A 24770-nucleotide genomic window follows, 5' to 3' on the forward strand; every position below is an offset into this window, starting at 1 on the left:
GATTAAGTAATTAATGGTTTTAGCTTCCTATAAAAAAGGAATAAATAGCAATTCCTTTGTAAATTTTTGTGGAGAATGCATAGTTTCTATCCTACTCTGTAAATTTTCATCACTTTCCTACTGATAAGTGGAATTTATAAATGGATTTACAAAATATCAACTAAGGAATCAAATAATTGATCTGTTCTGGGAGAAAAAAATGCCACCTATTGGCCAGATTTCTTTATCTGTAATTCCAAAGGATTTTTGGTAAGGATAATGTTACTGCAGTAACTTTAAAATTACCTATTGCAATTTAGTTTTGTATTATCTTCTGAAAGTGAAGCTCTTATGAGCAAATGGGATTCAACTTAAAGTAGCAGTATGAGTTCAAAATAAGCAGCCAGAGACCTTTTGGTTTTGGCACAGAAGCACTTTAGACAGATACTACTCATAACAAATAAAAACTTTGATAACAGCTTTCTGCTTGAACGTATTTAGGGTGCTCCTGGTCCTGAGGGAAACAACGGTGCTCAAGGTCCTCCTGGTGTCACCGTAAGTAACAGCCTCTACACAAATCCAATTTGTGATTTATTTTTCATCATTGTGACTTCTCATTTTCAAATTCATTTTCTTCTATCCAGGGCAACCAAGGTGCAAAGGGTGAAACAGGTCCTGCTGGCCCTCCAGGCTTCCAGGTAAGAAGTTATGTGCTCTGCCCTACTTTACCTATGGTTTACAAAGCATAAAGTTCTTCTGCCTTAACTTGATTTGCATCCTTGTTTCTTTACACTTAGGGTCTGCCGGGTCCCTCTGGTCCAGCTGGTGAAGCTGGCAAACCAGGCGAAAGGGTGAGTAGCAGATACAGTACTGCTCAAGTAAAGGCATGTATTGCATAAGCCTTTTGTTAACAATTGTGGTGAAGCAGGAGTCCATTGAATCCATTTGCCAAAAGGGATCTGTGTTATATGCAGAGTTTAATAATCCCTTTTGTTAAAATTAGCCACCAATGGAGAAGGTCCTTTGGCACTTGGAGCGCACTTCCATTTTTAAAAGTTCCTTTATTAAGGAAAAAAAAGCCAGTCCTTTGCTTTTGAGACCATAAACAACAATAAAACATCCCCATAAAAGACAAGACAGCACAAGAAGAACACTGTATTCCAGATTTCCTTTGAAACAGGCAAGGTTTAATCTAACCAGCATTACTCCAGTTGCATGCCTTTGCTCATCTGCTGAAGTTCAGTGGGTTTACGTGGCATACAATGGAGATAACTTGGTGATAATTCAGGCACCAGGTTCTGCACGGTTAGTGTGTGATGGAACCTGCAAATTGTGCATCCTGTGCATCATATCAGCTATTTAAGTTGGTAATTAATCATTCCATGTCCCAGTGTGACAGTTTACACTGCATGCGCCTGACCAAAGAGCTTGAAATTTAGTAACTAACTCACTTCAGATGAGAAGTGCCTCTCTTAGCATGTGTGCTTTGAGATTTTTGCAGTTGTATGAAAACAGTTTCTGTATCTAAAAAAAACTGATTTTAGTCTGTAGATTTTCAACATACTGCTGAAATTTGAGAAGCATTTCTATTTGAACTTTGTTTATTAGCAGTAAAAGTTCAATGTGAGCTAATATGTTTGCTCTTGAAATAAACTTTATCAATCCATCTCTTCTCTTCTAGGGTCTCCATGGTGAATTTGGTGTCCCTGGTCCTGCTGGCCCACGGGTGAGTTACTCATCTGAAATCTAGTAGAGACTTGTTAATGCAGTATTTAGAATTAGTATGAACTGTATGCACTTACAAGTTTCTCAAGACAAGCTACTTTTCTCAAGTGCAGAATATCATGTACTGCAGCAGACTACCTGGAAGCAGAATTTTTTCTGCTCTTTCTGCTTGTCAGGATATGCCTGATTATACAATACAGTAGTTGCCATTGTTAGTAAATTTCTGGATAAGGAAAACAAATACTACCCAAGTAATGATGTCCTGATGATCTGGTTTCCTACATTTTTATCAGTAGGAATATGGGTGAGAAAAAAACAGTCTTACAGTGTTGCAATGAGGCTTGGCACATATGAGAATTTTAACTCCATTGCCATCTACCCAATGGGGTAGACTTATGAGCCTCACCAATTCAGTTATACCACCCTTGCTAGCCAGCTTCTGCCTCCCATGTGGTGGTGTTGTGAACAAAAGGCAGGCTGAGTCCAGAGCCTGGAATAGTCATTAGAAGATACTGCCCTCAGCTCTCTTCACTCCTGAACTGTGATAAAAGGGCTGCAGGGAGCCTACCCAGAGCAATAAGTACTCAGCTCTCACATTTCAGTTTATAAAATGCTCAATTATTTATTTGCTTTCTGAATCTTTTTATTAAAAAGTTGATATTTAAACTATTCTTCCTCTTCTCTCTCACTATAAGCATTCTGCCTTCCTGACTGAATGTACTTGAGTGACAAATACTCCCATTCATTCTTACATCAGTCAGCTGTGAGGCTGTTAGTAACCATGTTTTCTTTAAAACTTTATTTTGCTGATCTTCCCAGCCCAAGCTCCCTTCATCATTGTAGCAGGAGTTAAGTGTCTTTGCTCTAGCTTGATGTTAAGCATCTTGTACTCATCCAGATTGTATTTCATTCAGTATTCCAAATTAGGTCTTACCAATACTCAGTATAACAAAATTAACACTTCCTAAAAATTCCATAGTGCCTGCATGAGGTCTCATTGGTCCTTTTCAGAGTGTGCCATCTCTCCTTGAGTCAGTTATTTGATTGCATTATAGTTCTTGCTCTAACCCCCAGATTCTCTCGCGTAACTGAAAACTTCCATTATGCCCTATCAGATTACTCATTGCTTTTCAGCTTGATTATGCTGGGATAATCCAAGATGTCTTTTTTAGTATGTCTACATTTGGTAATCTACTGTGAATTTGAGCCCAGTTCCTGGCTATTTTCACAGCTCCAGTTAATATCTTCTTTGAAATGTACCCTTATTCCTGTTAGAATGTTCAGGTCACATTAGTAGGTTTTAGTTGTCATCTTTATTTCCTGGTGGCATTTGCCACTGTAAAACCAATTATTTGCCAATTTCTGTGACCCTCATTTCTCTAGGATCCATTGTCTGACCTGATTGGTACTTTGCTTTATTTGTGTCAAAAGCTAAAGCCAGTTTTTCCCACCAGTTTAATGTGCGTAATTCTGATATTAATAGTAGTTTGTTCAGCTAAAAATGGATCATAGTGTCACTGCTACCAGTTGGTGCTTTTAAACCTCTAACCTACAGAACAATTAAAGGAAAAACTCAAATCAGACTGTCTCTCACAGGGTGAGCGTGGTCTTCCTGGTGAAAGTGGTGCTGTTGGTCCTGTTGGTCCTATTGGAAGCCGTGGTCCATCTGGCCCACCAGGCCCTGATGGTAACAAGGTATGTCTTCTCCAGCTACCACTGCCTCACTATTGAATTGCAGATGAGGGCAGTCAGAAACCTTCTTTACTCAATATAAATGGTTGCTGCTAACGGATAATCCACAAACATCATAGGTACTGGGCTCTTTCTTCAAGTAGTAAATCCCTATAACAGCTAGTCCACTCTAATATGGATTTTTTTTGTTTATCACTGATGAGAATGGGAGGGGAGCTTCAGTTTAGAATAAACTTGTATACTGCTTCTTAGCTGGGAATACTGTTAGTCTGAGATTTTGGCTAAAATTAATACTAGCCTGTTTATACCCTCCCGGGGAATGACATTCTTGTGTCTGGTAAGCAATATTTTCCCAAAATGATTAGCATGGTCTTCTGCCAAATTAAGTGTGGGGCTCAATTTTCAAGATCTTCATATGCAGCCTTCCCATGAAGGTTTAGTTTGGAATATGGGACCACAAAGTCAGAGAGAGAGTTCACGTCCAGCATCTTCACTGAAAAGTTACAAATGCACAATAGCTAGAGACCAAATACTACTCAGTATATTTACAAGCCAACAGAATATGGGCTTATAAGTAATGGAAGAATTTTGTTCCATATTGCAATATTGTTCCATATTTCACAATCTCTTACACAATAACCTGTTGCTGCTAGGGTGAGCCTGGTAACGTCGGTCCTGCTGGTGCTCCTGGTCCCGCTGGGCCTGGTGGAATCCCAGGAGAGAGAGGTGTTGCAGGTATTCCAGGAGGCAAGGGTGAGAAGGTAAGGCTGATGTTCTTTGTGTTACATATACACAGGTTGGGAGATGCTTGAATTTCACTAACTGAAAAAAAATGCAGGTTACCCAAATACAATTTCTATTTGCTGTGAAATTGTATTTCATGGTGTCTCATTAGTTCTCAGTAAGTAAAGGTTTTGTTGATCCAACAGAGTGACAATATTTTGAAGTACAAAGACTGCATTTTGATCTTTGCTCAGCATTTAGAACTGGTTTAAGTGGCAGGTAGGGCTTTACAGCATTGGGTAACAATGAGTTTACCTTTATGAAAGCAGTGTTAAATCTGAATACAGGCTTTACAGCAGGAATGGGCCTATGGATCATGAAGAACTGAGTGTCGTCTGCTCAAATCCGTAACAGCTCTACTCTGATTTCTGATGTAGTACATAACATATATAAATAAATGGCTTAGTGAGAAGTATTGATGGTAGGTGGACAGTTGGACTGGATGATCTTGTAGATCTTTTCCAACCTTGGTGATTCTATGATTCTATGAAATTACAAAAAATTTTTGATTGTATCAGATGCATATAATAGAAGCAGAAAACTTTAGCCAGTGCACTTGCATGGAACCAGACTTCACAGTTTTGTGTAAGTCCTGTTGCAAACTCTGCTTTATTCATATAATTATCCGTAAAATGGATTTTTATCTTGTTAGGCACACTTTGTTCCAAGTTCTACTCAGTTCATTATTTAAATTCTAAACTGAGATTTCTATACCTTTTTAATTGTTTAGACTAAAAAAATTACAACTGCATTTATGCTCCGTGACTATAAAGAAATTAAGATGAAAATTGCTTGCAACTTTTTATAAAAACTATGTACAGGCATGCATATTAATGCAGAAGAGTAGGATTTCTTCAAAAAGAAGAGAGAACAGAGTGCTTGCCTGACTTTTTGACACTAGTGATACATATATACTATTTTTATTATAGAAAACGTGGCCTTTTACATGACCACTCATGACTTCATTTTTTTATCAGTTCTTTTCTTGCTTCAAATAGAATACATAACATAAATCCCTAGGAAGATTTTTACATTTGGTTCTTTTGTGACCAAAAGAAAAGGGGTTTTGAGGTAGTATTTATGTTCACCATTTGGAACAGACATTATAATTTGAATTTTTAATTCTTGTTACCTGGAAGAAAATAGGTTTATATATAAAGTAATAATTCTGTCAAGTCATATCAGTCCTCTTTGTCTACACTTTCACTTTGTGGGTAAGTATATACTCAGCAATAAGAATGAGATAAGTCAGAGTCCATTCCCAAACCAAAACCAGCATAGGTATCTCTGTAGAACATGTGCATTCAGAGAACAACTCAGGCCGTCTTTCTGACAAACTATTTTGTACATTACCAAGATAATGCTTGCTTCCTTTATGTATTTATTTTAGGGTGCCCCAGGTCTGAGAGGTGATACTGGTGCAACAGGAAGAGATGGTGCCCGTGTAAGTATCTTTTGGTTCTACTTGAGTTTACTTTGATGCACCCGAGTACATAAGTGATTAAAAATGATATTTATGGTTTCTATTTTCCAGCATATTCCATTTCCTCTAACAACTGCTTGCTTCTGATGCAAGTCAGTACGACTGTGTAGTCCCTTGTTCAGGGGTGTTTGAATTTGAGGAGAATTTGAGAGAGAAGTGATCACTCTTCATGCATGAAAGCAGAGATATGACATTGGCAGAGATCACTATTTCACAGACAGCTGTCAGTGTGAACCAGTGTCAGTCTTTGGAACCTTATGGGCTCAGCCCATAGCTAATTGTAAAGGCGGCCTGCAAAGCCACGCAACATTAATTTGGCATTTTGGCTGTTTGCGCTAGATTTCATACTTTGGGGGGAAAGTAACAGCATAGAATTTAAAGACACCAGGTTATGTAAAATATATTAAGAGTAACTGGGATAAAGTCACATGCCTAGCTCCTGGAAAAAAGAGAAAAAGAATTTAATTGTTGACTCTTGCTTACCTTTTGTTAGAAATGATGTCCTTCTCTTAACCTGTAGGGTCTCCCTGGTGCTATTGGTGCTCCTGGCCCTGCTGGTGGTGCTGGTGATCGGGTAAGTTTGCTCTTTGAATGAAAAAGTGTCTTGTTTATACAGTTTGCCTACAGTATGAATATTTAAGAGGAAGACTCTTGTCTACTAGAAAACAATTCCATCTTGTTAGGGTGCACAAGTTTTGCAAGTTCTCACATTATGTGAAGCAAGTGTTATTGGGAGTTTTCCATTGCGCCACAAACCTTTTCTTAAAAGGGCAGGGAATGGATGAACATCTACATGGCAATGGTTTTTACAGAAAATCTTCGGATTCGAGCTTTGTCTGAATTCCTTCTGATTGAGGCTATGATCCTCTTCACACTGGGAAGAGGTTCAGATATGGTGTCAAACGACAACACATTAGCTCCTAATGACTCTTCATCCTGTCCAAGTATCATTACAAATTATTCTTAACACGGGGTAGATTTAAAACAGAGACATGGGGAGATAGATTGTATGCATAAATACCACAAGATCTGTTTTGACATGTGTGGCCTTCCCCCGTGTAATGTCTCCTGTCTGTTTCAGGGTGAAGGAGGTCCTGCTGGTCCCGCTGGTCCTGCTGGTGCCCGTGGTATTCCTGTAAGAGGCAATTCCTTCAAATATTTCATTGTGTCAAAGACATGATATTCACAAAAATGCCCTTCTAAAGCCAATTCCAACTAGTCCTCATTGTCTTCTCTTTAGGGTGAACGTGGTGAGCCTGGTCCTGTAGGTCCTAGTGGATTTGCTGGACCTCCTGTGAGTACTGTTTTCATTTTCATCTTATTGATGCCACACCATTCCTTTACTTTCTTAGCTTACTTTTTCAACTCCTTGTTCTGTGTTCCTTTTCTGCCTATAGGGTGCAGCTGGTCAGCCTGGTGCTAAAGGCGAGCGTGGCCCTAAGGGACCAAAGGGTGAAACTGGACCAACAGGTGCTATTGGGCCAATTGGTGCTTCTGGACCACCAGTAAGTGAACTGTATCTTGATAAAATGGTTCTTAACTGTGCTATGCAAGCAATATGCTAACCTGAAGGCCTTGAATTTTGAAAAGGTAATTAAAAGAAAACAAACAAAAGAAACAAATTCAAATTAGGCTGTAATGAAAGTCAACATCCTCATTTTCACTCATTATATAAACCTAATCAATTTATTTGTGTGGGCCGAGATAATGAGTCTGGAACTGAAATGAAGAGAAAAAAATAAATAATTTTCAACTTGTGCTAAAGATCAGCAAAATCTGTCTGTCTTGAACCATTCAAGGGGTATTTGTGGGTAAGTTCCTGAGCCGAGGGCCTTAGAGATAGAATGTGCTATTGCAGCCTGACTTTTAGATCCAGTTGTGCAGCTGTGTATGTTCAAATTGGTGCACACCCTTGAAAATGGGCTTATAATATACTCCAAAGGTTTCATATGCACGCAGCCCATTAATGGGGAATTGGTGGAAATGATGCAGAAAGAAAGGTCTTGGTATCTAAAATACTCTGAAATATTGCAAGATAACATAGGCAGAGGATCTTACCATAGCTTCTGTAAGACCAGTACCAGATCTTGGAACTACATAGCTGTAGCAGTCATACTATACAAACAGGACTCCTGCAGTTCTCTGCCTTACACCTTTCACATCTTACTTCCAGATTTGCTTAGATGCATGTAACATTGGCAAGGCAGATTCATTTGAATCATGCATGCCCCTTTATGCAACACTTCAATCCTTACCATATTGATTTAAGAAGTCAATGAGAATTTTTTACCCCTAATATCATCACATTCTGCTTTGGGGCCCAAAAATTCTTCAGTTAAAGTAAATAACAAAACTGTTTCTTTTTTGTAGGAGTGAGACTGGTCCCCTTTATAACAGGTCTTTGCTTGACTCATCTCTCCTTTTCTACCCTTCACATATAGGGTCCCGTTGGTGCTGCTGGTCCTGCTGGCCCTCGTGGTGATGCTGGTCCTCCTGTAAGTCCTCAGGCTTTTACCATTTGCACTGTTGCTTTCCATGAAGTCATTGTTTCCTTTATACTAAATTTTCCTTTTGACTTTTATTTTTAGGGCATGACTGGTTTCCCTGGTGCTGCTGGAAGAGTTGGTCCTCCAGGCCCTGCTGTAAGTAACTGATGGAGAAGTTTTAGTGGAAGACAAGTCTGAAATTGTACTAGTCATTTCCAATTGAGTTTCATAAAACTTCCTTTTAACAACAGTGTTCCAAGCCTTAGGAAGAGGTATTCCTTTCCTATATTTTAAATCCCACCATCCAAAGTTAAACAATCCTGTTGTTTTTTTTTTTCCCCTGTAAGCTTTATAGTTGCAATTATGTCTCTGGTTTCAAATCAAATCTACATGCAAAATTTTGCCACATTCCCTAATTCAGTAATTCTGCTGATTCCAGCTATGCGCTGCTTAACAGAAGTAGTAACAGTTGCTGCTCCGTAGCAGCTGATAACCTGTTTATTGCAAAGCACCATTTTTGTAAATGGAATGAAACCTACTCTCTTCTCCCTAGTTCTGGTCTGTGTTGTAATGATGACACTTTCATGCTTGATCCTCTAGGGCATCACTGGTCCCCCTGGTCCTCCTGGCCCAGCTGGCAAAGATGGTCCTAGAGGTCTGCGTGGTGATGTTGGTCCAGTTGGCCGCACTGGTGAACAGGGTATTGCTGGCCCACCTGGTTTTGCTGGTGAGAAAGGTCCATCTGGAGAAGCTGGTGCTGCTGTAAGTAACTGAGTATCACATCTCATCACAAGTGTCTCTCTTTGTGTAAATGTTACAGCTTCTAAGATACTTTTGGTACTTTGGAAGGGCATTTCTTCTTTACCATATTTAGCAAAGTTTTTAAGCAGTAGCTCCACTGAGATTAAGGAAATTTTTTATGCATGTTTGACTAAAAGACCCTAAAAGAGAGCATTACCTCTGTGTTGGGTGTCTTATAGAAGTAACTATTTGTGTGAATTACCTCTCTACCTTCTCAATGTAAATATATAGAAGTTTCTTCCATAATCTATAGAAGTTACAGCTAAGAATAAAATTGTCACTGTCACTGTTGGACATGTATGCTAAAAATTTGTAGGTGACCATTGAATTTTTGCCTTGTAAGGTCTGCTATAAAGCAGTAAATTTTTTAGTTTTATATTGTAATTGACCTAGAGGGTGTGACTGCAATTAGGAGTAACAAAGTAATATTTCAGGATGACTACTTATGCCAAGTTTAGTAGCACATGCTGAATTTTAAGGAAATTGAAGTCTCTTAATTAAACATACTTTGACTTTTCAAAGGATCGGTAATGAGCTCTAAGGCTTGTGGGGAGGTAGAAGGCACCTAGATGGTACATGATAAGGCTGTCACAGAATCAGATGGTTGGTTTTTTCGCTATGCAATTCCCTTAGCACAGTCATCTTCTCCATTCTGAATACTCCAATTTTCATGTACCACCCACTGTTAGAGAATGGGAACAAGACAATAGGAGATCTTGTCCAGAAAGGAAAAGCAAATGTACTTATTGGGGTCAGAATATAATCAGCATTACTTTCTTACAGACCTTTAGATTTGGTCTTCCACCTAGGTTACAGTTTTTTCCATTTGGAAACTGGCAATGACCACATTGAGATCTTTAGAAAGTAGTTACAGAGCAAAATAAATGAGAAATAAGGAGGGACTTTTTTACCCCCCCGTTAATAGAATCTTTCATCTCACAGGGTCCTCCTGGTACCCCAGGTCCTCAGGGTATTCTTGGTGCTCCTGGTATCCTTGGTCTGCCTGGCTCTCGGGGAGAACGTGGTCTTCCAGGCATTGCTGGAGCAACAGTGAGTATATGACTCGTTGACTGCACTAAACTACAAAGAAAAATGCTGAGGTCTCCTCTTACGGAATAGTGGCAGACAGGAGGTATAGATTCTGTTTTCATTTCTGCTGCAAACAGATCTTGGTTAAATGGAGCCAACAGACTTGAGCAGTGGAAGAAACTATTGTTTGCTGCAGACAAACAAGACTTGTATCTGCAGGTGAACATACTTTTGAATGGCATCAGAAGCATCTGTTCTTAGCAAGACACAGACAAGCTAGAAACTTAAATATTTTGCTCTAGTTTGATATATTTCTCATTGTCTCCTGTTTCTGTTTTACTTCCAGAACTGACTGCAGAAAAATGTTTCTCTTAGATATAGGCTGACAGTTCTGTAAGACTGTTTTTTGTTGTATTGTGTTACATTTTGTTACCACTGTTCCTGTATTAGGGTGAACCTGGTCCTCTGGGTGTTTCTGGTCCTCCTGGTGCTCGTGGTCCCTCTGGTCCTGTGGGTTCTCCCGGTCCTAATGGTGCTCCTGGTGAAGCTGGTCGTGATGTAAGCTATGACTTCTTTCCTCTCCAGGATTGCTTTGCTTTTGTTCTGAGCCAAAGACTAACGCACAGAGAAACTGAATGCAATTGGATGCTGTTCTGCTAGCAAACTTGTACCTTCCAGTGTCTTCAGGGAAAATAGTATCAGGATCCCAATACACAAATACCTTATTGGCAAGGTCTAAAACAGAGCAGTGGTACCAGGGAACCTCCTCATCACGGAGCGAATTTCAGTCCTCTTCCCCAATAGCTCTGACAGGGTGACAAGGCATAAATTGTGTCTGAAGGATATCGTGGAGTCTCAATCAGAATCTTTTGACTTTTTGCTTAATTGCCAAAAAAGATTGAGTGAGAAGTCGTCTTCATTGTAGGAGCTGGTAAAAGCATTACATCCCATGCAACAAGCTTTTGGCTGTAGAGAGGGAGGCTATGTCAGGGAAGCTGATTATCTGTGATAGTTTTTTTTAATGTCAGGTATATACATAATGTTTCCTGACATGCATTCCTTCACCATGAGATGTAAAGGAGGCTAAAAACATGATGAAACAAACTCTGGCCTGCGTGGCAGGTACTGCTGAGTTCCACAGATAAATGCAGGGAGTGGGGGACCTGTATCCTATCTGGAAAGGGGTATGTGGAAGTACTGCGATGTAATAAATTGCCCCCTCTAATGCCCTACCTCATGGATGACTATTTGGTGGACAGGGCCCTGCAACCAGCTTTTCATAGAGCAGTGAATAAACTTATCCATTTAACGCAGCCATCCAGGTTATTAGATTACCTTGAAGAAGGGTATCCATACAGTTTCTAGGTATTACTTATACTCTAAGAAAAGTAAAATATTCACACGTTATAGTTCTCCTTAAGGATTTAAGATACAAATTTTTCTCTGAGCATTATCAGGGAAGTTTATTTGATAATCTGAGGCACTGTTAGTATACATCTCTTATACTAACTTTTCATTTACAGAAATAGAACAAAAAGTCATGAATTTCCCCTATATTGGCATTGTAAAATCTAAAATATTTGAAGGCCACCCTATTTTTTAAGAGAATGTTAATGTATGTAAGGGAATTGAATGTGGGACTTACAACAGAGTTTGCCTTCAAGATTTGTGCTATTCCATCTCAATGTCTTCTAAATCTCATTAAGAGCAATTAGGCTGGCACAAAGTTCCATGTGAGATATTGATGGGCTTTAATATTTTTCAATGGTACTTTAACAGGGCAATCCTGGAAATGATGGTCCTCCAGGCCGTGATGGTGCTCCTGGTTTCAAGGTGACTACTTCTTTCCTTTTATTTCATATTTATGAAAGAAATCTTCCAATATGTGTAAGTCAGAAGTAACACAGCATCTCTCTTGCATTCCCTTATTCTCAGGGTGAGCGTGGTGCTCCTGGTAACCCTGGTCCCAGTGGTGCTGTGGGTGCTCCTGGTCCTCATGGCCAAGTTGGTCCTTCTGGAAAGCCTGGAAACCGTGGTGATCCTGTAAGTTGATGAGATTTTACATTTTTTTGATTGATAAAGGACTAACATTTGTCCATCATACATATGTGCATTTTATTTACATATATGCATCAAAACCCTATAATATGTGAATAATTACTTTGCTTTCTGTAGAGATATGTTTAGAATGGAACCCTTATTAGGTATGATATGCATCAGTGACATGCATTTTCTTTTCCTTTTCCAGGGTCCTGTTGGTGCTGTTGGTCCTGCTGGTGCTTTTGGCCCAAGAGGTCTCGCTGTAAGTCTTAATTTCTACATACATTACTACATTGATACAAGAATAAAAAAACATATGCTTAACATTAAGGATCTACAACTGCATTCAAGCACAAAAAGTAGTGCTTAAGGAGACCTAAATATTTATAAATCTAGGATCTTGATCATCTTCTCTCATGGGATTGAACCTGAAGCTTTTGGGATTAACACTTTTCCTGGGCATCTTAACAGGATATACATAAATATATCAGGGGCAACCTGTGGCATAATGCAGAATGCTTATACTTAATTCATTCTTTGTCAGTAATATCTAATTCAGGCCTTCTTTGGCATGTATATCCTTTCCTAGGGCCCACAAGGTCCACGTGGTGAGAAAGGTGAACCTGGTGATAAGGGACATAGAGGTCTGCCTGGCCTGAAGGGACACAATGGATTGCAGGGTCTTCCTGGTCTTGCTGTAAGTAAATTATTTTCAGTATTTTGACTTGGTTCACTCTACATCATCTTTCTAAAGCCATAAGATCCAAACACTCAGTGCTCTCTGCATAATAGGATGAATTTTAATAATGCTGCTGATAGTTGATTTTAGAACTGCACCATTTATTGCTCTGAAAACTACAAACTACATTTGGCTAGCACAGAATTCAAAAAGCTCTGCCTCTGTTTAATCAGTATTTCTTATTTTCTGGTCAAAAATTGTAAAGTTTCTGTATCGGAGAGAAGCAAGTCATTTACAGATTATCTTCCCTTTAAATTCTGGTATCCCCTTTGGGAATTCTGTCTCTTATTTTAAAGAGAAAACCCTAAGAAACAATATAGAGACTCCTATAGGTTATCCTTTTAAATATTTTCACTCTCTTTCCTTTTATACATTTTATATCCCAACTCCACTAATGCCAGTTGCCTTAGATTTCCACTCTCTGAACCCAAATACATCTGCTGATCCCCTTTTGAATCATGTAATCATGTTAATACAATGTGTGGCATTGCATTTTTTTAATGAGTATGCATTTGTTTTTCCCAATAGGGTCAACATGGTGATCAAGGTCCTCCTGGTAACAACGGTCCTGCTGGCCCAAGGGTATGTGAATTTAAGAGTATATGCAAATAATTCTCTCATTCTTTTTATGGAATATATTATTACACTCTAATTTATATGAATCCCTATTTGTAGCGTTCTCTACTGTCATTAAACTGTTCAAGTTTCCTTCTAGGGTCCTCCTGGTCCTTCTGGTCCTCCTGGTAAAGATGGTCGCAATGGTCTCCCTGGACCCATTGGCCCTGCTGGTGTACGTGGCTCTCATGGTAGCCAAGGCCCTGCTGTGAGTATAACTTATGTCTTGTTGATTTAACACATTTAGGTAACAGTTAAATGAAAAACACTTTAAAATCTTAGTTTATGGAGAGATTTATTTCTATTTTAATAAGGGATTTTGAAATAGTGTGATTTAACATTCAACATTTCCCTAATAAACTTAAACCTGAAGTCTTTCTTCATTCTTTATGGCCAGCCAGTATAAGCACAAAGGTGTAGTAGTCCTACACAGTGTATCTTCTGCTTTAGTTCACAGGAGTTACCACAGAGCAGGTCCATAGGTCATTCCTCAGATTATTGCTGAGGGTTCAAGCCTTCAGTAAGACAATTCATGTGTGAAAATAGTCTGCTGAACTAATCATATTTGTAATAGAATACTTCTTGACTTTTGCTTTTGAAAAACTTTAGGGTCCCCCTGGTCCTCCTGGTCCCCCTGGTCCTCCTGGTCCCAATGGTGGTGGATATGAAGTTGGCTTTGACGCAGAATACTACCGGGCTGATCAGCCTTCTCTCAGACCCAAGGATTATGAAGTTGATGCCACTCTGAAAACATTGAACAACCAAATTGAGACCCTGCTGACCCCAGAAGGCTCCAAAAAGAACCCAGCTCGCACCTGCCGTGACCTCAGACTTAGCCACCCAGAATGGAGCAGCGGTACGTTAGTGCCAGATATTTGCCCTTTCTGGCTCAGCAAGTTATTTTCAACTTACTAGCTTTCTTTGAATGGTAACCCTGGTCAACCAGTGAAAATACTAAATGGCTAGTAATGATGTTCTGTGCCTCTGGTGAAAATGCATATCTATGAGGACATTCAGAGACATTCAAAACATTTACTGTTGTGCAATTATTGCAGTCTTTTTTAAAAATAATGAAAAAATGTTTAATCCTAGTTTTTGAATACAGTTAATTTCTTACAAATTGACAGTTTAAAAGGTGTATTTCTCCCAATCACTTCAGTACTGTACTTAGCTGTGATATTTATGACCTCTCTGAGTTTCTATATCAAACCAGTGAATATAAACTGAATGCAAGTGTTTCTTTCCTCAAAGGTTTCTACTGGATTGATCCTAACCAAGGCTGCACTGCAGATGCCATTAGAGCATACTGTGACTTTGCCACTGGTGAGACTTGCATTCATGCTAGCCGTGAAGATATTCCAACTAAGACCTGGTATGTCAGCAAGAATCTCAAGGACAAAAAGCACATATGGTTCGGTGAAACTATCAATGGTGGTACTCAGGTATGTGATGCATTGGAGGATGATTGTTTCTTACAGTGTTTTCTGAAGGATTTCCCCACCCATTGATTCTCAGTGAGCAAAACTCATTAATTAAACTCTTAGAGGAGAAATATGAAAAGGGGAACAGCTACATTTTATCTCAAGGCAACAGGGTTCCAGTTCTGTCTTCAAACAGTCTGCTAAAGAGATTTTTTTAGTATTGTTCTAATTTTTCTTAGTGTCTGCCAATGATCAATTCAGCATGATTAGTGGCCATTTCTAAGGGAATCCTGGCCTGGGATGTGGTACTTTAGTACAAAGACAGTCTGGAAACTGAGAAAGTAATAATTTTTGCTATTTTTTAAATTGAGATTTATTTTTGACATTGTGCTATTCTTGAAAAGATATTTTTATTACACATAACAGATCCTAAGTGTATGCCACTGTAGCACTCAGAATTGCCATTAAGTAAAAGCAAGAAATATATCTACCTGCATGTCAGATGTTGTACCAGCCTGCTGGATAGTCCTTTTTTGTACAGTTAAGAACTAATTTCATAATTTTTAAATGAAATTGAATTAGTCTTATGATGAAATCCCAGATTCCAAGTTCTTTAATGTAAAAACAAAAAAATTTATTACTGGGTCAGAACAAGGACCCAGGGTACTCTAGAGTCCTATTTCTCACATTGGCTGAAAGCGGTTGCTGTTAAAGAATATAAGAAAGCAAACATTCATAACATCTACAGATGCTACTCTATAAAACCAAAATAAGAAATAAAAAATCAGGGCTTTCTTGAGCCAGGCATTGTCCGTGCATTTATGGAAACAATGGATTTCTCTTCTTTTGAATATGTCTGATCTCATCTTTAAATTCACATAAATTGCTAACAACAACCATATCTTGCAGCAGAATTCTACAGCTTAACTCCATCCACTACTTGTGCCCAGCTTTCACCTTACTTCCTGCTAGTCCTGTGTGGTGTTTTCTAGCTCTGCAGTTGAAATAGGCAACTGATCTCAGATATTTGTGGTCTTTAATTTTTTTCTATTCCTACAGAAAATATGTAAACATTCAATTTTCCCCAGAAATTCAATTGAGTGGGTTTCTTTGTCTTTTCAGTTTGAATACAATGGTGAAGGTGTGACCACAAAGGACATGGCCACCCAACTTGCCTTCATGCGTCTCCTGGCCAACCATGCCTCCCAGAACATCACCTACCACTGCAAGAACAGCATTGCCTACATGGATGAGGAGACTGGAAACCTTAAAAAGGCTGTTATACTCCAGGGATCCAATGATGTTGAACTACGAGCTGAAGGCAACAGCAGATTCACTTTCAGTGTTCTTGTGGATGGCTGCTCTGTAAGTAACACAAAGCATGGGCAGTATGATTGTATTAATGACAGTTGTGCTTTGATTCAGAACTAGATTATCAGTCAGACCAGAAAAAATTATCCAGTGAGGATAAATAGCCTATAGAACCAACTGTGCCAGATCTTTAATAAGTGACAAAGACTAGGGTGCTAACAAATCCTGTAGTGTGCAATGTGACAAAGAAAAGAAAAAGCTTTTCTGAGGAACCAGACCCAAATTCTGTGGAAACTGAAGCATGCTGAGAAAGGTGCAGGAGGGGTAGGGTCAAGTCTTCAAAAGATCAGGCAAGGTTCATTGAGTGTTTAATCAGCATGAATAATATAGGAAGGTTAAAGTAAATGTTTTCTCTGTATTAGAGTTTAAATAACTGGATATGGGTATCTTATTTGCAAACAATGGCAGTAAAATTTAAGTAAAATTATTTCAGAAATTATCCACTTAGGTGAAACAATTCTCAATTCTATGAATAATGCAATAACAATTTTAATACATCTTCTCTTGCAGAGAAAGAACAACAAATGGGGCAAAACAATCATTGAGTACAGAACAAATAAGCCATCTCGCTTGCCCATCCTTGACATTGCACCTTTGGACATTGGTGGCGCTGACCAAGAATTCGGTTTGCACATTGGCCCAGTCTGTTTCAAATGAATGAACTAAAATTAACTTAAAGGCCCCCCCCGAATTATTCTTTGTCATTTCTTTTTGTAATGAGAGCTGACTCCTTCCATTTTTTCTGTTCATCTACTTGCTTAAACTCTGGGCGAAAGAGAAGGAGAAGAATTGATTGGAGCATTGTGCAATGAAACTTAATACAGCCCCAAAAGGACTTGGAAGTCTTTCAAGATTTAACACCTTGCTTTGGGAAATGTCAACCTTTGTAAAGAAAAAAAAACAAAAAAAAAAACCAAAAAAATAAAATAAAAAATCATGAAAGTTTGCACCACTTGTGGCCTTTGACTATCTTCCACAGAGGAAGTTTAAAACCACGACTTCCAAAGGTTTAAACTACCTCATACACTAAACCAAGTGTGATCCACATCCCTTGTAGGCACTTCTCCATATTATGAGTTATTTTCAGTTCCACTCAGAACATAGTGGTGCTAATTTCATTATTCCAGAGTATGTTTCCAGTACTTGAATTTTGATGGTGCTAGCAGCAGTTAAAGTATTACTTCTCTGTTTCTTTGATATCTATCTCATCCCCAGCTTAAGCATGTGGATCATTTTTCCTCATCTTTGTCCTCTTCCTCCAAAATCAGGTATTTCTGCTTCCAAATCTCATCTTCTTCTCCAATGGATAAAAAAGAATCATCATTTCTCAAAAGAAAAAAAAAGAAAATGTATTTTGTATATGTGAGATGTTTAAATAAATTGTGAAAAGAAAAAAAAATAAAGCATGTCCAGTGTTCCAAAAGAAGGTATCAAATGAGTAAAGTTACTTGCTTAGGTGCATCAGCAGAAATTCATACGCAGAATTTAGAGTCTGTCTTTATTATTTCTTAAATTATTGCTGTAAAATATTTGCTTACAGCATTCAAAGACTGCCTACTGCTGTCTTCTGACTCTGTCTACTTGACCTTTTAATTCATCATCTCCTTCTGAGGAAGTCCGAGAAAAACCATGCCTCATAGTATGCAAACTTCAAAAGTAGAAGAGATTCTTCATTTTATCTGAATTCTAAACAAAATCAATGACTAAAAGAAGGATAATCATCTCACTTAAAATAAACAGAAAGTGAGGGCTCTGTCCTGGGGAAAACTTATTGTGGAGAGAGCTCTGCTGGCTGATGTTCTGCTGCAATCTGCAGGCGTGTGTACTTTTGAAATAATGTGGAGGAAGAGTCAGGAAGATCAGGCTTCACTAAGCTTTTATACTTCATTCAGTTGTGTATGAAACAGATCTAGCTGCTGTTAACTTAAATAATTTACTGTCACAATGAACATGCTGAAAACCAAAGACATTTCTTGGCTGAGACCTTTTAAGATGCTGCTATCATACAGTGCTTTTCTAAAAGCCTGAAATGAACAGTAGTTTCGACAGCTGTGTTTTGGCACTGGGAGGGTCTTGAGAGGTGCTGGAGAGATGCATAAAAACATGAGGACAGCAGCTGGAGCAGGTAAGGGAAGAAGTGAGATGGGCTTAGTCAGCAGGAATCCACAAAGGAAAGCCTGGAGAAAATAACCAGAAGAAGATCCTGTAACATGAACACAGCACCATCCGAAGGTTAGTGGGTGAGTAGAGTCCAAAAGCTGCTCTGGACAACGAAAAGAGGAATAAGCACTATTTCTAAAGGAAGTTTTTCATTCTTGCGTGCAATGAATTGCTTAATGGAGAGAGGGTAAATAGGAAAACACAGCCTGGTGTGCAGCTGCTGTGTGCTCACAGCTAGTTGTATGCTGTGTACATAAAAGAGGAAACATTTCTAGCTTTGTGCTAGATTAACAATAGGGAAATTGCCATGATATAATATAACCTTTTTTCACTTAAATGAGTAAAACACAGTTTAATGTAAATGCCTACCATTATTCATTGGACCACGATGATTTGTGAAGTGTTAGCATTTCACTGTCTTAGTATTTAAAAATATATGCTGTTGTTGTAAAGAAAAAAAAATATTGAAATACTAAGAGTTTGTTTTCTCACCTAGATTATCCAGAAGCCAGGAATTTTCTACTGGATTGCAAAGGTAGAATTACTTCCCTGAGTCCATGTAACCCACTAGGAAGTATGCAAGTATTATTGCCAGGGCTGAGAGATGGGCTATTGCTGCTCATACCTTTGTGAGAAGGGGAAAAAAAGTGCAATACTTGTGATTTTGAAAGGAAAGGGCAAATATTCTCTCTTTGGTCATCTGATTTCTCCTGTGCTCTGTCTGATCTATTTTACGGCACTTCCTTCCAGATGAAGAATGCTTCCATTCTACTTTCACCAGCCCTTTCATTGTACCCAAGGTCTGCGTCTTTTTGCACCTTTGCCACTGAAGTGCACTTAGTCAGAAATCAAACCAGAGGAAAAAAACAGCCCCCACCTCACAATGGGTGTTAGCACCTGGACAATACTGTTTGGCCTTTTTGGGTTTTGAACTCATCAGAAATTACTACACAATCGAGCATTATTCTCATGCTATGCACAATGTTGCACAGTTTCTTTCTTCTCCAAGGACCGTAGCTGAAAATAAGTAAGGTGAGCTGCACACAGTGCAGGGAGTCTTCACACTGTCTCATTTCAGAAATATAATGTGTTGAATAAATTTTTGGTGAAGTTTGCTTACTTGTCCCTGGGAGTCATCTGTCTCCCTATGCAAATGATCTCTGCAGAATTTAATAACAGGTAGGTATGCATCAGCAGTAACATAAGTAGACCATCAGCACAGAGAAGCTAAAACAGTAGGGTTAAAGCCACTGCCAAATCCAAGGTTCAGCAGTGATACAGCTGTAAATGGCAGTACTGGAGCATTTGGCCCAATCTGTGCTGCAGGTCCAAACACCCACATGTGTGCTCAGTGGTTCTACCCATCCGCTCTTCTCACATAGCCTTCCTAGGAGATGGCAGAGGCCGAGATGTTCCTGTCAGTAACTTGGCTGGAGCCTGATGTCTCCAGTGCAAATATACTTTACGGCATCCATGATGGTTACTGAGAACTTAGCAGAAGTGGGGCTCTCTGCAGCACGTGCTTTTGTATGAACGTGGCATAAGTAGGTGAAAAACAGAGGTGGGGAGAGGGAACATGGTAAATTCAACCAGTGTAGAGAGAGAAAAGAAATGCTAAAACTGGGAAAGAGGTTATAGAAGGGAAAATTGTAACTGTCCAGGCTTCTTCACTTGGGAGAAAATCACGACCCACTGAGCATCATCTTAAAGATCTGCACAGACCATTTTGAAACATGAATACTGCACTCAGGGCTATAAATAGGCAAGTTATCTTCTATTTCCATGATGCAGCTTTAAATTGCACCTTTTGATATGATTTTTGGTTTGTTCTGCTGTGGTGCTTGGAGGTTTCAGACAGTCTCTCCTAGAAGCTGTTATTCTGGAACCCACTCAATCCAGTTTTATGGTATTAGAATCGTGTATACTGATGCCAAACAATGCAAGAATAGCACATTCAAATAAAGCAGTTCTCAGACACACTATCAGAAGTAGCTTATAATTCATCTCCCTACGTGCAGTCTTTGTTATTGGCTTATTAAAAAAGCATTATTTTTCCATATTGTTTCCATATACATATCAGATGCAGCCTGAATGCGCTCTGCAAACCACATGCAAAGATCTTCCACAGCTATGACTATTTCTATGCTCCTGGGCTGGAACACATTAGTCTGTTTTTGGACATTGAGTGGTTGGGTGCAGGTATTGCATGAAAAAAATTTCCTAGCCACGATTCCAGGCTTAAGTATATTTTCTAGCTAATTGTGAAATGATGGCTCTCACTAACCCAAACATAAGTATCTGAAGAAATACATTTGCCCTAAAGCCTAAGTACATTTTGAGCAAGATTTTGAAATCTATGTAATTCATTACAATAATTATTTCAATGTAAAACCCATATTTTATATATATATATATATATAATATATAATTAAAAATTTTCTCATGTTGCTTTTCAAGCTACAGAAATTGGTTCTTTGAGTGAAATGAAACAAGTTTTCCTGAACACCAGTTCTTAAGACCATAAGTGAAATAGCAGTGATTCCACAAGTGCAGTGCACCACCTATTGACTCAGGCAGTTATTACTCAAGCCATTGAAGAGCTCCAGTGCAGCTGCTACCTGCCATGGTTACTATCGAAATCTTTAAGCTATGTGGCCAGGAATATCCCAAGGGATATTTCAGCAAAATATCAGCACCACAATTCTTCTACAAATAAACTGGCTTGCCAGAAGAACACCCATCCAACCCAGGAAAGATCCTGGCAGCAAAATGCAGCCTTATGTGGGGTATAGAAAAAAAATCAAGATGAGAATATTCATAATCTAGTTTTCAGTGACTATGAAACCAAAGCAGGAGAGACAAACTCATCTGACTGATAGCTCCTCAGTGAATTCAGTGCTCATTCAGCTCCCAGGGATAGGCCTCAGTCTTTGAGCATACTCTTTGCCTTTGGAGGAGAAAACCAAGTGGAGAAACTGAGCTTTCATTTCCATTTTGAAGCTGTTTTACATTTCTCTGTAACTTTGAGGATGTAGAGAAGTCTTCTACAAAACAGGAGGTGTTTGTAAGGCTTGTGCCCTCCACATAGAGTGGAAGCACTGTCACAGGCAACAAGCCAGACCAAAGATCTCTGCTGTTTTCATTTGCTGCTCTTTTGCACCTAGATCAAGGCCTGCATTTTTCCTTAGCTGTTGATTCACCTCTTCAGCAGCAAAATATCTTCTTCCTTCTCCTATGCCCACTGTATTTGAGAGTTTTTGCCTTCAGCTTTGAAATAGTTTTTAGATCCTTCTGCTCCAGCACTACAGAAAGGATGACATCTCAAGAACATTAAATTCTGGCGTGTACCATGAAAATACACAGATGAGCAGTGCAGAGAGCCCTACCAATTTCTGCTGAGATAGAAGGGCTGACGTAAGGCGTTGCAGAGGACAGAGGCTTCAGAAGATTCACTGCACAAGAATTTGTTCAGGTTTTAGGCTTTAGGGAAAGTCATATTCTGTTACTGAAAGATTTCAATACAAGTGTTTTTATAGCATAAGCGACGATATGGAATGAAAAAAATTAGATCCATATGTCTCTTACTTGAGCAATTATTGAAGTGTGTCACCCACAGGACATTTGAAGCTACAAGCAAACAATAACAGCTGCCTTGCAGGTTCCAGCTCACCAGGCTTTTATGCATATTTTATAGGAATGGTATAGCTACTCAGCTATCTCTTAATTCCCAGGTGATAAATCTTTGCTAAGCTTGAGATGTGCAGATGATCCTTCTGCATGCATGTTTACATTTCAGCATCACAAAATTGCTTAAACCCGTGAGAATTCACAGCAACTCAGCAGAGCACCATACAAACAAATAGATACGGCAGAGCAATGTGAACCCGAAGGACCACTGTAATCTTCTGCTTAAATTAAATTCTTTCTTTGCAGTTTCATCTTTAAATAATGACTCATGGGAACATTCTATTCTGTTAATCCATTGCAAATACTTGAACAATGCTTTACTGAGCCTGAAGCTAAAATAGAGATATTTTTTCCAATGTTATGATTATCATCCAAATAAGAAGTTGTTATTTTCCTTCCTAAAATATAATTACCTTCCTAAAAACATTGACTCCAAGTAGTACAGATCCCCTGCATTAGGTTCTACGAAGTTGAAAAATGAAAATAACTTCACAATACAATGTTTCATTCTGGTAGATTATTTTATATAGTATCTCAGTCATTTCAGGTTTCAATTTAAAAGCTACTCAAAAGAACACTGCAAATTCCAACAAAGCATTAGAATACAGAAGAATTAAGATAATTCTTACTAGAGAGGTCAGATTGGCTGCCAGGATCTTCCTCTTACTGGTGAGAAAAGAGTTCTCCTCCAAAGCCTTGATCCCTCTTGACCGAAATCAAAAGATGTTACGCATATTCCCACATGACCTCAGGCAAACATGCTCAGTTCCACCCAATTTCACTCATTTAAAGAAACCTGGGAAAGCAGCCATTACTCTAAAGATGCAGAGTTGCATCAACTTCAGTGAGAAATGAATTTCTGGAGACATCCTTATAAAATTGACCTCTTCCATTTCTAAACAAGAGAATACATACCAGTTTTCTGGAAAAAGTAGAGCTGACAACACGAAATAATTTCAAGAAAGTGTTTGTGCATTGGTGTTCAAAACAGTCCATCAAAATTTTCCATCATGGTAAAGCTTCCTCTACTTAGAGTTTTCCAGTAAGTAGTTGGACCTTCTCATTTTCACTTTTGTTTTTAAATTGTAAGTTCATGGCTGGATACACAGTGAAAAGTATGCCAGTTTCACAGCCACAGTTTCACTGCCTGAACTATTGCCAGATAACCACATCCACCGAGAACATGGAGGGCACACTGTTGGAAGAAGATAGCTTAAACACTGCCCAGTGGATCTGCTACATTCTCCATGGCCAGCTGAAGGAATGCTGTGAAGCCTCTCTCCAGCTGTGTTAAATGATCTGGTCAAGTATTTGCTGAGCAATGTAGGCATATTTAATATTTCATTTTCTGTTTCAGAGAGGTTCTGAAACACTGAACTGCACAGAAATAGTCTCAGTCATACATCAGCAGAAAAGCTTGGTTATCTTTGGCATCTTCCAAATTTCTCATAGGCAGTAGGAGTTGTCGCTTCGTTCATCATTAACACTTACACTGTTCTTAATTTTTCTTTAACCAAACATCTTCTGTGACTTTGAAGTCTGCCTCTGTCTGTTCTTAGGGATCACCGTTTTTATTTTATTGGCTATTTCAGCATCTTTGGCTTTACTGCAAGCAAAAACAGCTGCATTGCTTCTCTTCTTCTCTCAAAGAAAAGCTTTGCATTCTTGCTGCAGCTTTTCACCTACAATCAGCATTCAAAATGTCATTCCTTCTCCACACTGTTTTTATGCTTGTGAACATTGCTTCACAGTGAAATTCAGCTAATATCATTATCTGAGCCTCCTCATGATGTTCTTTTGATCACATTCTAGGTTTTGTCTATTTTCCTGTCAATCATACCCTTTTCTTTGATGCCCTATATTGATTACTGACTGCATTACAGACTCCAGGCTTCTAAAACTAAAGTGATTCTTTAATAATTAAGAGAATTAGGAGAACTGCTTTACAGAGTTTTATCTTCAATTGCTTTATCTTCAACTACCATTCATATCATGTGCAGGAAAATGTATTTCTTCCCAGACAACTTTTCTTCACTTTGTGCTACTTCTCAACTTACTTCTTTCATATCATCTTTAATTACATTACTATATTTTATTATATTATTTTATTTAATTGCTATATTCCCTAGTTAATACATTCTGTAAAGTTCTTCCTAGAATTGTCCTGCTTCTCAGCTTCATGTCAAGGATATCAGCGCATGAAAATCCCCACTCCAGCCCACAGGCACCTGTCCCTTTATCAGAGTACAATGATCTAACATTTGTGACAGCAGTGCCTGCTGTAGCTGGATACATTATGGCTGCACACCATGAGCTGACAGAGACTGTGATGAAGAAACTCCTGGAACTCAAAACTAAGCATTTCTTTAATGGGCCAATATCACACAGACTATTAATGTATTGTATAGAATGTAAATGGCAATCAGTATGAATGATTTTTATTATTGATTATTACAGACTGATAGAGGTGGAAATTATGTATTACGTTCTAAAGAGAATGTAATTACAGAATGACACCTGCATTGTTAGCAGCCAAAAGAAAATGCTCTAATGCTACTCAAGCATGACACAGCTTGGACAGCAGCTGCATTGGCTTCCAAAGACTGCCTCATGTGTATACAGAATTTTCAATTTTAAGGGGGCAAATATGGGACCACAAGAGGCAACCAGGAAAAAAAAAACAAGAAGAAAATGAAACTGACAAAAAGAGAACAATTTGGCTCTTGACAGGGAGCTGTCATTTTTTCTTACCTGAGTCA

The 24770-nt window shown here is 38.7% G+C and overlaps 1 protein-coding gene across 1 annotated transcript in view; it reads left to right on the plus strand.

Moving 5' to 3' along the window:
- COL1A2 (collagen type I alpha 2 chain) overlaps positions 1 to 17507 on the plus strand; it is a 17777-nt gene extending 270 nt beyond the window's left edge. Inside the window, exons 2-27 of the mRNA XM_010712676.1 lie at positions 481 to 534; positions 624 to 677; positions 777 to 830; positions 1661 to 1705; positions 3301 to 3399; positions 4050 to 4157; positions 5570 to 5623; positions 6183 to 6236; positions 6744 to 6797; positions 6903 to 6956; positions 7060 to 7167; positions 8104 to 8157; positions 8251 to 8304; positions 8749 to 8910; positions 9892 to 9999; positions 10429 to 10536; positions 11758 to 11811; positions 11914 to 12021; positions 12227 to 12280; positions 12608 to 12715; positions 13286 to 13339; positions 13473 to 13580; positions 13982 to 14228; positions 14624 to 14814; positions 15916 to 16158; positions 16675 to 17507. Of these exons, the coding sequence (XP_010710978.1) occupies positions 481 to 534; positions 624 to 677; positions 777 to 830; positions 1661 to 1705; positions 3301 to 3399; positions 4050 to 4157; positions 5570 to 5623; positions 6183 to 6236; positions 6744 to 6797; positions 6903 to 6956; positions 7060 to 7167; positions 8104 to 8157; positions 8251 to 8304; positions 8749 to 8910; positions 9892 to 9999; positions 10429 to 10536; positions 11758 to 11811; positions 11914 to 12021; positions 12227 to 12280; positions 12608 to 12715; positions 13286 to 13339; positions 13473 to 13580; positions 13982 to 14228; positions 14624 to 14814; positions 15916 to 16158; positions 16675 to 16821 (2538 nt within the window). The 3' untranslated portion in view covers positions 16822 to 17507. The remainder of the gene's footprint in view (positions 1 to 480; positions 535 to 623; positions 678 to 776; positions 831 to 1660; positions 1706 to 3300; positions 3400 to 4049; positions 4158 to 5569; positions 5624 to 6182; positions 6237 to 6743; positions 6798 to 6902; positions 6957 to 7059; positions 7168 to 8103; positions 8158 to 8250; positions 8305 to 8748; positions 8911 to 9891; positions 10000 to 10428; positions 10537 to 11757; positions 11812 to 11913; positions 12022 to 12226; positions 12281 to 12607; positions 12716 to 13285; positions 13340 to 13472; positions 13581 to 13981; positions 14229 to 14623; positions 14815 to 15915; positions 16159 to 16674) is intronic.
- The last annotated feature ends 7263 nt before the right edge of the window (positions 17508 to 24770 follow it).

This window comes from Meleagris gallopavo, chromosome 6, assembly GCF_000146605.3.
Source record: "Meleagris gallopavo isolate NT-WF06-2002-E0010 breed Aviagen turkey brand Nicholas breeding stock chromosome 6, Turkey_5.1, whole genome shotgun sequence".
Classification (NCBI taxonomy): Eukaryota; Metazoa; Chordata; class Aves; order Galliformes; family Phasianidae; genus Meleagris; species Meleagris gallopavo.